The 16,613-nt window shown below is 37.6% G+C and overlaps 1 protein-coding gene and 1 long non-coding RNA gene across 3 annotated transcripts; one reads left to right on the top strand and one right to left on the bottom strand.

The window, feature by feature from the left end:
* Window positions 1-662: 662 nt before the first annotated feature.
* Window positions 663-5,894, bottom strand: LOC103719898 (peptidyl-prolyl cis-trans isomerase Pin1-like). Its single transcript, XM_008809380.5, has 2 exons — window positions 5,525-5,894; window positions 663-1,050 (listed from the first exon to the last, which is right to left on the bottom strand). Exons 1-2 carry the CDS (start codon window positions 5,757-5,759, stop codon window positions 926-928), a joined length of 360 nt encoding a protein of 119 aa, XP_008807602.3. The 5' UTR covers window positions 5,760-5,894; the 3' UTR covers window positions 663-925.
* Window positions 5,895-11,967: 6,073 nt separating this feature from the next.
* Window positions 11,968-15,749, top strand: LOC103719896 (uncharacterized). Of its 2 annotated transcripts, none has more exons than XR_001880126.5 (5): window positions 11,968-13,519; window positions 13,629-13,728; window positions 13,822-13,925; window positions 14,025-14,664; window positions 14,746-15,749. It is a non-coding gene; the product is annotated as an uncharacterized LOC103719896 (long non-coding RNA). The 2 variants fall into 2 exon arrangements; XR_606056.6 differs by having other exon boundaries at window positions 12,019-13,519; window positions 14,025-14,668.
* Window positions 15,750-16,613: the final 864 nt, after the last annotated feature.

Here is a 16,613-nt window from a genome sequence, read left to right on the forward strand (position 1 = left end):
ACCGATACTGCAAGGAGTTATCCATCCCAACAGAAGAGTACCTACCATATATTCTGTACTAACGTCAAACTAAAACTAGCATCATTGGTGCAGTAAAAAACAGGCTTCCATGATTTCCTAATCACTATAAGACCTGTTTGAATGCGGAATAAGCCGGAAATGTCCCTAACTTCGAGAAATATCCTTGTCAAACGCCTAGAAAGGTCATGAAATACGGACTTACATGCCGACCATAAACGTACACATAAAAAATATCTGTGACAACATTCAAACATTTCAAAATTCAATAAGCATTAAATGCATCTTATTCTCTTTCCGCGAAATACACATAGGCCTTCAACAGTACAATGAATATCTCCTTAAAAAGTTATTCGACAATCAAACATCACCTTGAATAGATCCAACAAACATACCTGGAGAGCGGATTTACTTTACTACCGATAATGAGTTGCATATAATATATGATCCCACGTATTACGAGATGAGAGGTGTATATCAATCGCATGGCCACAAGTGGGATACAGGAGAGATGAATATCTCGGGCACGGCCAAAAACCGCTTTCCACACCTGCAAATGTAATAGCGATAGATCCCACTCGCGCCTCGTAAGAAAGATTATAACAACAACATCAACCAATTGACCATTTCGAGACTTGCTGCAATGTCTTAAAAATTCATGGCGTCAAATCTTATTACTGCAAAAGCTCACCGCACAAAGTTGATGAAGCTTTGATCATGGTTTTAATGGCCAAAGTTCTTGGGGTTTGAAGCATTTTGTGATGATATCGTATGCAAATAGCTAGAGAAGTCCCAGCCCAATCTTATAGACTACAAATGATACTAAAAATATTTTTCGTGGCTGGGAATAAATTAAAATTAAGGCCGGCTTCCTGGTCATCAACCAGTTCTCACGATGACATGGGCGTCAGCCGGTTCTGAGGATGATGTGGACGCCACTGTCTGTGTCCACGGTGTCGCTCATCTCACCCACTTTGAGGGCGAAGGTAGCTTCTTCAAAGGGCTTCTGCATCTGTCCCCTTCCAAAACGACCTGCAGCAGTGTGGAATACTATGGTCAGTGGATCAGATCAAATACTAATGAAAACGCCTCGACAAGGCCAAAAGAGATGGGCAGATATGTTTCTAGACTTGTTGCGCACATTAAGGACAGACTTCTTCAAACTTGACAAGAACACATTTGAGGCCATGGTGAATCAAATTTTACTTTAGAAGCTTCTTAGTTTTACTTCCAACTTCCTCAGCGTTAGCTGTCCCACATTAGTTACATTATCATGCCCATCTTGATGTTAGCTCTTCCATGTATCAGTTACACTAAGAAGCTTACGGTTGTCTGCTATAGAGTAGCACTTCTCTACAGTGACAACCATAGAGTCCTAAATCTTCTTATAAGGAGCAATATATCTCTAATCTGACTTGTAGTAAAATGAGCAAGATTTTTTTAAAATCAACTGTTGTAAATCTGCATCCTGTGGCAGCTATTAATTAGAATTTGTTTTTTTTCCCCGAAAAAGAAGAGGGACTGAGGCAACTAATTGTTTTCCTGAACCTCACCAGTGCAGCATTCTTACAATACCTGGAAAGAAAACTTCCATTAAATATCTCTCGATCTTGCAATTATCGATAAAATATACTTGAGATATTAGAGAACCGCCTATATTTCATAAGTAGCTTTGCTATCAGTTCCACTGTGACAACAAAATATTTACAGTTGAACAATAACAGGTCACGTGAATTACACTGTTACAAGGAAAATAGGGCCCATGCTATAGTGGGATTTAACTATGGAATGAAAAGAAATGTTTGCGATATGGTGTATTTTACCAAAGCACATTAGATTGGTGAAGCAAACTAACAACTTTTCAACATTGACATAATAACCAAAGCGAATCAACTGTAAACAGTATTTGTTGTCTCCATGAATTTCACAGAGATGCGCATAAGAATAGCAAGCGTTGATGCAAATGTTAGATGAACTAACAATATAAATTAGATAATAATGCATTTAATGTGGTCCAAATTCATCATTATCTCCATTTTGTATTCCACAATATATACAGCATCAATATAACCTATACATAGATGAAACATCAACTTCCGACAATATAGATAACACTTTGTAGTAATTTATCTTCAAAAAACTTGAACAATTCAGTTCTATTATTCAAATGCTTAATACAGTATTTTGAGGCTCCATACCAGGGTTGTATCTGCATCCAACTACATAAAAAAATCATTTTAATTGATACACAGACTACAAAGAAAAAATTACACCTACTATCATCACTAAAATGATGATTCACCATCCAAAAAGAAAATTGAAAAAATTATTACATAAGGCATGGAATAGCTAATGGTATTATACTATGTTGGGTTTCACTTTTAAGATGTGGTATAATTCGTGTTTATGAACTTTCAGAATGCTTTCATTACCTCTCCATACTGCAGTATTTCAAACCACACTTATTTCTCAAAAACAAGTGGGAAAATGCTCGAATAATTTCACTAAATATTTTCCTCAACTCCTTGTTTGAAACAAAAAAGGCTCCTTTCAATTGGCCTTGTTTCACACAAGGCATATGTGAGATAACAAATCAAGTCTTCCTTCAGCAAAATATCAAGAAAAACAAATCTATATATATATATATATATATATATATATATATATAAATTAGTTTTTCTGCAAGATGTGTGATCAAGGCATCCAGTAGAATTTTATTTATTTATTTCCCTAAAAGAATGTACTAATCTTTCTATCTAACCATGGAATTGGCTTAATGAACCCTTCGCTATTAACCAGTCTGAAGGCCTGCTATTAATGCTAAAGCAAGGTCATCTCAGATTCTTTCTCACAACCTGAACTCATATATCTTATCACCAATGCTTGAGAGATGGAAGTTTGTGGCAATGCATAAGCTTCATGCATTTGCCTAAAAGAAATAATTGTATTGTAAAAGTAAAAAAAAAGCAAGCTACAAAATAACACCAAACTTGGTAAGAGAGAGGGGATCTAACATTGCGTACTCCAACTACAGATTTAATGTCTGTCTAAAGAGTCGGTATGCCCTCCTACATACTAAAGTTGCATAAGAAAATATCCATATTTTTTCTCTCATTTTCAGTGAAAGCAATCAAAATCTCTCATAAAACCATTGAAGCAAGGCTCAACGCATTCACCTCATCCACATGTCTTGTACAGCCACCTCAAATCTTGAGGAAACCTAAGGTTACATATGCATGGACCATCTAAGTTGATTACCCACAGCTTTATTCATTATAGAAGCATCTGGTTTGGGAATAAAGCAAGCATAAGACATAGAATAGGATATATGCCTGCCAAACAACTTTCTGAGAATAGATATAAGCAAGGAATTATTGTGCCAATCAAATTTGTTTGTTTCGTGCATAACTGTTCCCAGGGAAAGCTGACAGAAGCTTTTTCTACCATAGAGCCTTCATTTAAGCCTGTCTACCTTTTATAATGTGGGGAAACCCCCAACCAAAATTTATTTCAGAAATTGAAGCTATACAAAAATAGGAATAACTTGTGGCATAACTATTCCAATAAGCATAGCTGTTTTTATCCCGGTTTTTCTCATTCTCAAACCAAACATGGATGCAAATTTGCAAAATCTATCATGGGTATTCACCAACGGTCCACCACATCAGCAATTTCTATAATGTGTCCTCACTAGTGAGTCCTACCATGCAAACTTTAGATAACTAGAACATACAAATCTCATCACACTGTTACTAATCTTGTGTGGTTGTATGAAGTTTATAGCCAAACATATTGACCTATAAAACATCACACCATTTTGTCGTCTTATAAAAACTTATATTATATTTCCATAATGCCAAAGGCATGCAAAGATCGACAAACAATTGCCAGTATGTACCCTCAAATATTGTACATTAATCTACCACTAATTTCTAAGACAACTTAGTTAATCTTTTTCCTCCAAAATCCCTTGCAATAATACATTAACTCCTCTTAAGACTACGCCCATATACTGTTCCTCCAAATTCTAATTGTGGGGAAGATGTTGAAAGAACACACCATTGCCTCTTGATTCCAATTTAGTGGCTACATATCAGCCACTTATCAATTTTTTGGGTAAATATAGAATATAATATTTCTCTAATGACAACAAAAGTAAATAACAAGCAGTTAGATAAAAAAAAAATAATGTGAAATAGATTAGGTATAATGTACTACAAGAATCAGACTTGGACATATACCCAAGTGTCTAGCTCAGCAAGAAAGAAAAAGAAAGATGCAAGGATATGTAGGATGACATATAAATATAACTAAACTATAAATTTATACCTTTAAAACATTATCTCTTTAAATATTAAAATGAAAATATTAAAAAGTCGTTGTTAGTTAAGACCTTTCAATATGCATGTTTTTCGTTCAAACATCGCAACCAACTTAAAGATATTAACAAAATAATATTTTACAAAGTTATTTTAATACCTATAACCTTAGCAAACCTTGAAATGAACTACTCACTTCTAATATCAAACTTGAGGATCAAACTTATTGTTGGAATAGTTCAACTCACATATTGTTGGAAGAGTTTAATTTTCTTCTAGTCTCTAAAAATGGTTACCAAAAAGTTTCATAAATATCCAAGCATCCAATATGTATCTGATTCGATTTGTATACATATCTGACATGGATTTTTCGAGTTAGATGCAGGTGTCTAGGTAACAATGATTTGACCTTGATATATATAATGTCATTATCTCGAAGCAAAAGTTCCATAAACAGTCTCCCCTCTTTTCCTTTCTATTTTTATTATTTTAGTTTTTATAAAACTAAGACGGGAGAAAGATGATGGCGGGGTTTGAACCCAAGTCACCGGTATTTGGCACCTGGTGACCACCATCTAAGCTGGCTAGCACCCTCTCGCCTCCTTTTCCTTTCAAGAAAATAGAAAATAAACAGATCACTATCACATATTTCTAGCAGATGAACAGAACGCATATTTCTAGAAGATGCAGCATACATAAAGTCCTAACCTACAAAATTAACTCTCATATGGCATTAATTTATTGAACCACACGATTCTTAAGCATGGAATCTCAGTTCATTCATTGTTAACAGCCAGCCATTAAATGAATTCAAATTATTTACATAAATATTTTAACGCAAGAAAGTATTTCTACATGCCAAAAGCAGCGGCAGAAAGAATCAAAATTACATTCTTTCATCAAAACCTAAACTCTAAATACAACCATGCCTTTGAAATTGAGAAGCACACACCCATGAATCAAAAACACTTCACAAACAAAGAAAAAAGTTCCTGAACAAAATCAAGAAAAAGCCCAAATCTTATCAAGGAAAAAGAAAAAGGTTTAGTTCCGACTAAAGCATCATGGAAGCAAAAAAGAGAAAAACGAAGAGAACAACAGAATCACAACGATCAGGAAAACCCTGACCCTAACCCTAATGTCCGAACATCGGATCGAATCTGATTGGGGGGGGGTGGGGGGCATACCCAGATCGCCGCCACGTTTGGCGGAGCTGCAGTCCGAGTGGCGGGCGGCGACGTCCTCAAAGCGGGCCTTGCCGGCGATGATGTCATCACGGAGGGCGCGGAGCTGGCGGACGGCGGCGTCCCTGGTGGTGGCGGAGATGATCCGGCCGTCGGGGTCCTTCCAGGAGGCCTTCCGCCGCGATCCCTCGTGCTTTATCAGGATGTGCGAAGCCCTCACCTGCTGTTCCGATGCCATCTTCTTCTCCTCCTCTTCTTCAATTGTTGCCACCGCTGGATCGCAGAGGAGGGACAGTCTTGGGCTAGATTTTATAGACCAGAGGAGAACATAAAAAGAACAGGTTCGGTGAGGCGGCGACTTTTGGGCTATTGGAGTGAGGAGCCGACATTCCGCAATTCTCTTAAAAAAAGGCTTATTTGGTTCTTAAAAAAAAAATTATTAATTTTTTAATCTAATAAATATTTATAAAAATAATTTTTATATACTATTTTTCAAAAAAATTATATGGAAGCTTAAAAATATTTTTTTAATTTTCAGCCAATTAATATTAAACTTTTTTATATTTTATATAAATTTATATTTGCCATAAAATATAAAAATCTTATTTCTATAAAAATATTTTTTTTTGAAAACTTTCATAGTATATAAGTTATTTTTTATTTGATCATATTTTTTTTCTCTTTGTTTTCTACGGACGAAATGGATGCCTTAAGCTTTTTTGCAAAGAGATCAAAAAAAAAAAAAAAAAATAAATCATAAAACCCAACCTAGGTAATCTGGGTTGCGTTGGCTCGGGCTCGGGCTCGTATGGTTAGACCATAAAAGAAAGAAGAGCTCCCCTAGGGTTTTGGGCAGCCGGCATTCCCGAGTTTTATTCCTGAGCCTCAGATCTCTCTTCGTAGCTGCTGCTTCTGCTGCTCTTCGTTTACTCTTTCTATGGCGGTTCCAGGTCCTTACTCCGGCGTCAGCACCCTTGCTTTCGTAAGGCTCTCGTTCTCTCCCTCTCTTACTCGCTCTTCTCCATCAATTTCTTCTCCACGCTTGCTTAATCTTTCTCTGTATCGCTCCAATAGGTGGCTCGTGCATCGGCCTTCACCTTTGGCGTTGTCTATGGGAGTATAAAGCTCTCCTATCTCAGGGTACGTTCGCTTCTAACCGTTTTATCCCGTCCGACTCAATCTCTGTAGAGGGCTGGCATTTTTATAATTCCTCGCATGAATCTAGGATCTTAGTCATTCTTTCGGGATCCTTGTTATCCATTTTAGACTAATATTTATTGGGTTTTTTTCCCTCGTCTATTTGAATGCTGCGGTGGTGGTATTATTGTCTTTTTCTTTGAAAAATTGCGCAACTTAGTTCTTCCTTTTGTGAAAAAAAGTACTCAGGTCAGAGCGTGACCATTTCTCACCTTCGAGGGTTGTACTTAGACTTGTTGAATATTAGGTCTTAGTTTCTTGGAGCAATTATGGCATGTCTTCTTAGAAGATGTCCCATATGAGAGTATTGGGTATTTATTCCACTCAAACCTATGATTTTTCTCATGTAAGCCTGCTGAAAACCAAGTCTTTTTCCCATGGGAATACATAATAGATAGATTTAAACCATAAGAAATAAATTTATACATACAACTAAGGGCCCGTTTGGTAGTGCTTAGTTTGCCTGTTTTTGATTTCAAAAACCCAAGAAAAAGAAATGAACTAGACTGAACAACTTGCATGATGAAACCCTTTTGCTTTTTGAAATTGTTTATAGAAGTTTCAGAGCTTTTGGAAGCAAAGATTTATTGCTTTCAAAAACGAGCGAAAACAAAGGCAAGGAATAACAGAATTTTGGAAAATGTTATCTTCAGCATCAATCATGAAGTTCTATTTCACTAATTTGTAGAGAAACGGAAACATAGAAACAACAATGATGCCAAACAGGTCCTAAATTTTTGAGGTTGTTCTTTTTGAAGGATGAATGAGCTGTTGATAAGATGGGAAACAAAACTCAGAACTTAGTTTGGAGACCTTTGTTTTCTGGTTGATGTGATGGGGGTTGAGGGGGTTGGTTTGTTTTTCATAATCTCAATGCAGGGGAAAACATGGCGAATGTTATAAACTATCTAGCCTCCATGCTTACGGTGAGATTCCCTAAATGCAAAATGTTTCATCCTAAATGTATGATATAGGTGAAACCATGATATTTTTGGACTAGATTTGAATATGCTATAATTGGAGAGACATTCCACAGACTAAGGTAGCTCCTGTGGTGCCATGCTTTTAGGAAGTATATTCTTTGCATCAGTTGAATAATCAGATTGTTTGGTTAGTCATTGCCAAAACTGCTCTTCTTCATAAGCTCTAAGCACTTGAAATTTGACTGGAGTGCAATGCTTACCATTGAGCATAAGTAAAGCTGATGCTAATATATTTTTCCATTGTTTTTTTTTAGCTCGAAAAAAAATGTCTCTTGGAACAACAGTAAGCACTGGGTGTTCAAGAGTTTTTTCAGCAGCACAATTTATCCCAGATCAGCCTAATGGAACAAATGTGGTAGGCTTTGGGTTGGCTCAACTCGGAGAATATTTAGGCCTATTGAATGAGCTGGCTACCCGGAATTCTCTTGAGGATGCTGTTTGAGCAGTTGGTGATGGACATCTTGAATAAATTTCATCAATAGATCATGCAATTTCAGAACCCTACTGGTCAAAAAAAAAGAAAAAGAACGAGAAAGAATAGAGTTGGAAGTCTACTGGAGTAAAAAGAGATTGCGTAGGTTTAACTGAGAGCGCTATGTGTTATATGCCTAGGATAGATTTTTCAAATCTTTTAGAGTTAGACGAACAACTGGGATTGTTTTTAAGGTATTTGTTTTGTTATGTTTTAGCTATATATGTAATAGAAAATTAATTACTGAAATTGAAGCTTAAATATTAAATTTTCATACTCTTTTTGGCTGTGCATTCAGTCCATTGGGCAGCAATGATTTCACTTCTAAAATGTTTAGTACTAACCTCTTTACTTCTTTCAATGTTTATATCAAGTTTTAAACTTAAAGGGGCATTTGCATAGAGCTTAAATCAGTTTGGGGGCAGTTTCTTTTGAGAGGCAAAAGTAGAATCATTTTAAGTCCTGATTTACAAACCTTGTGTTAGTTTTTTTTTGTGGCTTACTTTGAGTTCAAAGTAAATTTTGATGGATTATGTTAGGCTAGGCTAGTTGAGGTTAAAGTCAGCAAAATTATATTAACATATATGATTCTTTTAAAAAATTATCTTGACATTACAACATCATTGAATAATAATGAAATGTGATGAAATGATTAGATGCCACTTAATATAGGCCATAAAATGTTAGATTTCAACTCTTGATTATGCAAAGGGTTTGTGCTTAATGTCCAATGCTACAAATTATGCAGTGTTTTTTGGGTTATGTTCGATTGTCTCCAAATGATTTAAGAAAAACAAACAATGCTTTATTGTGGAAGTGGTTTCATTTCATTTTTGTTTTTTTCTTTTTCGATAGAGCATAGATTGATATTATCGTTCTTGATTCACTCTATTTATTATTAACAAATTATTAAGAAATAACCTAGATTGTGGTGGCAATACCATTCTTCATTAGGTTATGACTACTCAAGTGGCTCTTTATTATTATATTAATTTAAAGACACCTATTTCATGCTTGATTTAGGGCTGATACACATTATAATTCTTTGGATATCACAGTACTTAATAAATATTGAAGGTTTCGGAATGACATGTTGCTGAGTAAAGGCATGTTGCAAAATTGCATCGCTTATATTTAAGGTCATAAAAGAGAGTTTGGGTGCTGCAGTGAAGAATCTTGAATGATGTCAGCTTGTAAAAATTGGGCTAAGAGCCATCAAACTTCATCGCTAGGCCCTTTTACGTCCAATCAGTAAATTGAGGGTCATGTTTTGCTTGGAAATGGAACAAGACATGAAACCTTGACAACACCATACCCAATTATATACTTCATCTACAAAAATTTTTGGGAAGTTTTTTAGTTTATCTTTATAGAGGGGTGAGTATTATCTGCATTCTTTGGGCTAGATAAGCCTTGCTTTTATCCCCAGCAGTTCAAAGGGAAATGTTATTCTTGTAATTTGAATGGAGCATTAAATGCCATCTGGAAAAGTCAGTTGTATGGCCTGATGATGTTACATTCAATACCTAGTTAAATTTTAAGAAGATACTTATCCTTTCCATGTGCATGGGAATTTAGGGTGAGCACTCTAGTAATTAGGGTGGTGCAGATAAACCTCTCATATGCAATGTTTGTGTTATAACCTTGTTATACACACAGAAAAACGAGCATGATTAGTGGAGAGCTTAAAGTATGGATTCAAGGACACCATCATGTTGATGCATACTGTACCATGTGTGCCTTGCTAGCAGGAGACCAAATTGGTATAGAGCCATATGCCCTTATAGTTTGTGCCAATTAATGCCTATTTGTGTCGGCCCTTGCCAGTTCATGCTGGTCATGCAGGCCATTATGGACCCATTTGGTTGCGACAAGGCCCGGCACATAGTTGCATGCATGACCAGAACAATTCAACACTATAATCCATGGTGACAAAAGATGTGCTCTCTGCGTGTCGAGGATGATTAGATGTATAGAAAGCTATTTGTTTTTGAGTGACACTTGTTCCCACAATTAGTGTTGTTTGTGATTCAAAGTAATGTGAGGGCAACGATTCCTGACATGGCAGATTATTGCAAAAGGTGGGACCCTGATGTTGTGCATGGGATGGTAGGTAGATATATATCAGGGAAAAAACAAGCCAGGCTTTTATCAAAGATCTCTTTGTATGGGTGTTTCATTAAGCAAGTGTTGCAAACTAACAATTATAATATAATTAACAATTCTTGCAGTCTTCAAGAACTTGAAATACATCAGGAACGGGAATGCCTTAATGGATGATTTATAATACTGTTCAAATAATTGAGACGAGGCTTGCTGACTATAGCTACATTAATATCCTTCTTTCATTTCCCTTTTCTTTTTCATGAAAGTGTAACATTAGTCAAGCACTAGCCATCCTGGAGGTAATAAAACATGCCATAGTGCTTCTTGCAACTGGTGACCCTGGGATGGGAGAAGGCATTTATGTTCTTCACTTGTTCGTAGCTAATGTCATATTTTCCTTTTGACCCTTCCAGGCAAAGGCAAAGTCTCACAAAAAGGAGGCGGCAAAGGGCCATCACTGAATGAAGGGATACGGCCAGTTGATGATCCCTCCTGATATGTATCCAGCGACAATTTTTGTTATTTTCTCTTTTTTTTTTGGGGGGGGGGGTTCGTGCTTCCTTCAAGGTTGCTCAAATCTCACACATGGAACCAACGGGAGGAATGTTTGACATGTTACCTCCTCTCCAAAAATAATGGCCATTCCTGATGTCAAAGTGGATTTACATCAACACTCTTCATGTAGTTTTTCTGTAATTTGTCATCTAATTAGCTTTTAGTCAGCATTTTTTTATTTGTGCCCTTTTTTCTGACAAACACCAGGTATCAAGGTGTTGGAAACCTTATCAGTTTTTATTCATGTCAGCGCTATTTGTTTCTCCCACCTAAGCCTTAGCAAAGCTATTATAAGCTCCATGTCCCGCTGTTTGGGATGTTTGCCTGATCAGTTGTGGGAAGCATCTGTTGAATTTTGTTTTAGAGAGAATAAAGGTCTTTTGTAATGACTATTTCTTTTTGTAAAATAATATGGGCAAGGAGCAGGAGCAAATCACACGTAGCGGGTCCTAGTTTCAATTTAGTGAGACAGCAAGCATGTGGTTCTAACAACATCGGATAAAGCTTTACCATTTAATTAACACTGAAGAATTAAGAACTTGGCATGGTTCCGCTTTTCTTAAAAAAATAGGGGTGGCAATCGAATTGAATGGGACCAGAGACGTCGAATCCGATCTATTTATTAAATAAATAAATAAAATTAAATTCTGATGGCATCCCTCGTAAGGGAAGCTCCCAAGCTTGCCATCTACGCAAACTCCCATGGATTCCTGACAGGTCCCTTTGTTCCCGCATAAAGCTCACCATCTGGGTCGTCACAGATCCATAAAGCTATGCGAGCTTTCCGATCCAAGATTTAGTAGATTTACGGTAGATTTTCTTCCAACGCAAACTTCCATCGATTCCCAACGGGTCCCTTTCTTCCCGTATAAAGCTCACCAGCTGTGTCGTCGTCACAGACCCATAAAGCTATGCGAGCTTTCTCCATCCAAGATTTACGGTAGATTTTCTGGAATCTATTTTTCTTGATTTGGGATATCGATGGACGATTCGGAACTTTCCGGGAAATTTCCGTGTGCATATTTCAAAGATATGGTTAATTTTATATTAATCTAAAAAATATTTTTATTTGGATATTTTATTGTGGTCGAAGATCTTTGTCTTTATTCACTGCGGCGTACATATTCTCGCAGGGGAAGAGGATTTTTTATTAAAAGAAATGGTTGGGCAAAGCGAAGTGAAATAAGATTTCACGTCCGCGAGAAAGAGGTATTGCCGATCGAATCGTCAGGCACTAATTAAAAGCGGGAAGAAAGGGGAGACCACCGGCATGGATGCGCGGCTTTGTTGGTAAAGTAATTGATTCCAGTACCGGAAAAGGCGAAGTCGGTGAGAGCTGAGGAGATGACGAGTTTGCCATCGATCTGATTGATAAAGAGCAGCCGAGGTTGGTTTGGTTCTGCAAGGAAGATGGGAGCTCGTTTGGAAAGACTTAAGGGTGCTGCTTCCACCGATCAAGTCCTGGAATGAGATGAGAAACAAGGTGCGCCTCATCTGTTCTCTTTCTAAACACCATGGTTTTCTGGTTCAAGATGTTTATAGCTAAAGCTTGTTGAAAAGTGATTTGATATTCAAGTGCTTAGCTATTTTTCTCAAAAATTTTGAGCGTTCTGCAAGATTTTTATGGCTGAAGCATCTCGAGAAGTGATTTAATGTTCAAGTACTTACTATAGAGGACTGAAATCATCTTGAGAGGTCATTCTATGTATTTCTCGAGAAAAGAGTGAGAGAGAAGTGGTAGATCTGCTCAACAGAGTTCAGCCCCATGGAGATAAGGGGATGGTGGATCTGCTTCACTGTAAGCACATGCCAAGTGTGTGGAAGAAGAGTTGATTTTAAAGGGAGTATTGTGATATGGGAGATTGGTGGGGATGGAAAAAATTATGAATTTTTGTATTTTTTGTCGGAGTGGGCATGGGAGGTATCGGCAAAATTGTGATGGTGCAGCTGGTCCCAGAGAGAAAGAGGTATATGTTCGTTTTTGAGTTTGAATTAAAGTGCACTCGTTCTAGATGATGTCTGGAACGAAAAAGAAAAATATTTGATAATTTGTTCAGAAATCAAAATTGGATCCTAACGTATTAATTCTAGATGATGTTTGGAACGAAGACATCAGATATTCAGTAATGCATAAAGGATCCATATAATGGAAGAATAAATGATTATTTTTTGTTATGGATTTGAGTGTATGATTTCTGGACGATGTATGGAACGAACATATGAAATGTTTAAAGGACCGGCAAAAAATTCTAAGCATGTTCGGGTTTGGAAGGTCATTCGCTCGCCAAACAAAAAGTTTCTCCTCATTTCTCCAAATATGGCATACTTATATCAGTTACCAATCAGAAAAACTGTTTGAAAAGCAGATTTATGCAGATTTTTGTTATATTTTAGTGCAAAGCTTGGATTCATCTTGGGCTCTCTTCTTTTTCGTGGTAACCTCCTAGCAGTTGCCAAATGCTACTTTGAAAAGTTTTTTCAGAAAACATCACTTATAGTATGACTTTCGGCTCGGCTTTGAAAATTTTGTTAGCCCCACATCATGTGCTCTCTCTCGCTCACCCTCTGCTTAGGCCTCTTAGTCAAGGTGGGAGGGATTGGACTTGGAAGCTTTTTGATGTATGACATGTTATTTCAAATCATTAGCTGATTCCAGTTTCATTCTAAAGCTCCAAAGGTGGGGAGGTAAGGTCCAAGAAATTTTTACTTGGTTCATTGTTCTGTTGCACAATATGCTAGAATTGCAAAATTGTTCAAATGTTAACTTTTCTTCTTTATTTTGCCTGAAAAATAGGAATTTTGTTGATATATATTTGAGGTGCAGTGATTTTGATGGGGCCTCTTGCATAAAGCACATGAGTGGCCACACTGCATGCACATAGATTTCTGAGGAGGTAACTTCCTGTACTATTGAAAAATTACGGCTGTGTTTCTGCTTTATATTTTGTATTTCACATCATCCTACATAAACTTCTTGTTGACAAAAGGATAGCAGGTAAGACTCCATAAAAAGGAATCAACCCAGACCAAGTAATCCATGTCAACTCATACTTGCAACAATGGGAGGCCCATTAAAGATGCATCATCAAATGTAATCATATGTTTCAATATCTAACTTGCAAATCATGTTTTCTCCACATTGAACTACTTTGCAACTGCATAATCTAAATACTTAGATCTCTGGTTGCAGTCTCAGTTTTGTGAATTTGCCAAACAATAGCCTGAAAGTTCATAGAGGAGTGCTATCCAAGTTGATCTCTTCTCCCCTGTTCTCCCAAGTCATGTGAGAAGATAGACATACCCATATGTGCACTTGGTTGCTGGGGCCTCCTAGCCATGCTAGTTCGATTGGTGAACTCAGAGGCCAAAAGACAGCTGCTTGGAGGGTTTGCATGATGGAGGAGAGAGTGGAGTCCATCGATCAGAAATTCACTATGATGCCAAGCGCATCATAATTAGAAACATGGGGCCATCAGGACCTACGAACCGGGGCAACCGGGAAGCTGATTGGGAGAGGCCATAAAGCTGGCCGCCTGTTCCACAGTCAGGAGCAAGATGAAGTCTGAGTGCAATGACTCGACTAATCCACTAGTTGAGGCAAGTTGAATGACCCAGGGCTGATCCCTCCTTTGATGATATTCGTGCTCAGCGAAGGAACTGCCTAAGCATACTTTTTCGGGTCCAAACTTCTTTGTTCTTTCTAAGTCTTCTTCTTACATAGAAGAACGCAACTCGCTGACGTTCGACTAGCTTTCCTTTCACGCAAAGAGCTCCATGATGAGCATAATTGTGCTGGTATAGCAGCCATTCATCTTTGGCTAGGGTACCTTGTAGGTAACATTTATTTCTTTTATTGGATTTGATGTTACTTATCTAGATGTAATGTTGAACTAGTTGTTTCTTTCTAATAGGTTCCTGACACCTTCAGCATGGATGATCTGCAAGTGTGTCTCCCCAACATGAAGGCATGCAGTTTCATCCCGTGGGCCGACAATTTTCGATTCCCCATTTCATACCTGATTACATCATGATGCACAATGGAGAAAGTATGAGATGCTGTAGTTGTTATATCAATGGAGAAGGGGATTTGTTGCAAATCAGTAATTTAATAATATAGTTTATCATTAGTATGTTGGCTAGGTTGAGTTATAGCAGCATTTGTTACCAGTTAACTCCATGTCAACATGTTTCCTGTTAATTTTAACTGAACAAAGTCTGATCAATGCCTTGGCTCGGTATTGTGAACTGATACCTGCTTGCATGTTATAGGATCGTATACTTTCTATGAGTTAGTAAATCCAGGATCAGTTTATAGAAGTATTTTTCATATTATTAGAGATGAGCCATTACTCGGTTTCAGTCATACTAAATTACAATCAGGTATTTTCTCTGTTTCATGTGCTTCGATTGTTATCTCATTATCTACTTTTATTGCTGCGTTGCGCCTAATTTGACAACTAGTTACTGCTAGAACTTGTTCTTTGTTTTTGAGAGGAAATAAGCTTCTGCTTTACTTTCTTGGACTCGACTGTTTGCTCCCAAGGAGGTATCGGATCCATCTTAGTTTCACTAGTGCCTTTTTTCTTTGCATTGCACCATACTACATTCGGATCTTGGCTCTGGATTCTTATGGTACACTTGGTAAAAGACTTGATCGTCACCTGGGCTTTAGTATAAATTTATTCAAAATGATTATGCCTGCAGGTATCAACGGGAAAATAGCAAAAAGTGGATTCTGATGAGGATTGAATGCAATGCAAATACAGTGGGTTGATGTGTCAAATCATTTTTTTCACTTTGGATTGAGATGAAAGCGTAGATGTTATGTGTCTTTCTTTACCAATGTACAGTGAGATCAGAAACTTGTATGCAAAGATAATGGATTAATACATGTCCAACGTATTCTTTTCTTCAATGAGCATGATTTCCTAATAGATTAGGTGTTCTCTTGTTTTGCAACCATGACAAAGAACTAAAGCCTCTCTTGATGCTTTCCAGTGCCTTAATATGACTCTTATGTGAATTGATGGTGATGATAATATTTCTTTCGAAGGGGAAAAAAATTGTTTATACGGTGGATATGCTGCTACCCCCCCCCCAATAGAAATGCCAACTGGTTGAGCTAAATAAGATCGGCAGGGTCAAATTCCCTTAAATATTATTTTGATGAGAAACAAAGAAATTATCTGAGGCTTTGCAGTGAAGTGGTGATGGAAATGGAATATATTCTCTCATTGACTTGAATATATGCAGCTTGTATGTTTGCTATTTTTTCATGGATCCTCTGTTTATGGACATGTTGTATCTCTTGCTCTAACCTTGTGTAATTATTGGTTCAAAAAGAGCCAGAAAACTCATCCGAGAATCCTTGATTAACTTTTTTTTTTTTTTTTTTTTTTGCTAAAGCCGGGTTTTTCAGACAACGCGTGTCTGAATACACCCAATAAAGTCAAAATACACAATCTCACGAAGTGCCAATGGCAACTCTCTCTCTCCCACCCACAGAGCGTATCCAGAGTGGTGGGCCGCGAATGCAGCCACCCAATCAGCCGCCCCGTTGGCCTCCCTGAATACATGCTTGGCCTCAAAGGCCACGCCATCCCTCACCATCATCCTAATGTCCCGGATCAGAGGATGGTCGATGCTCTCACCACTCAGTCCCCGCCGGATCCAGCCAATAACTGTAGCCGAGTCACCCTCCAGGATGATCGAGCTGGCCTGCAGCACCTGCCGAGCATGGCGAAGACCTGCCCAGGCAGCTCGCAGCTCTGCCCCTGGA

The sequence above is a fragment of the Phoenix dactylifera genome, chromosome 3 (assembly GCF_051530095.1).
Source record: "Phoenix dactylifera cultivar Ajwa chromosome 3, Ajwa_hap1_PhDact_Kaust_v1.1, whole genome shotgun sequence".
Classification (NCBI taxonomy): Eukaryota; Viridiplantae; Streptophyta; class Magnoliopsida; order Arecales; family Arecaceae; genus Phoenix; species Phoenix dactylifera.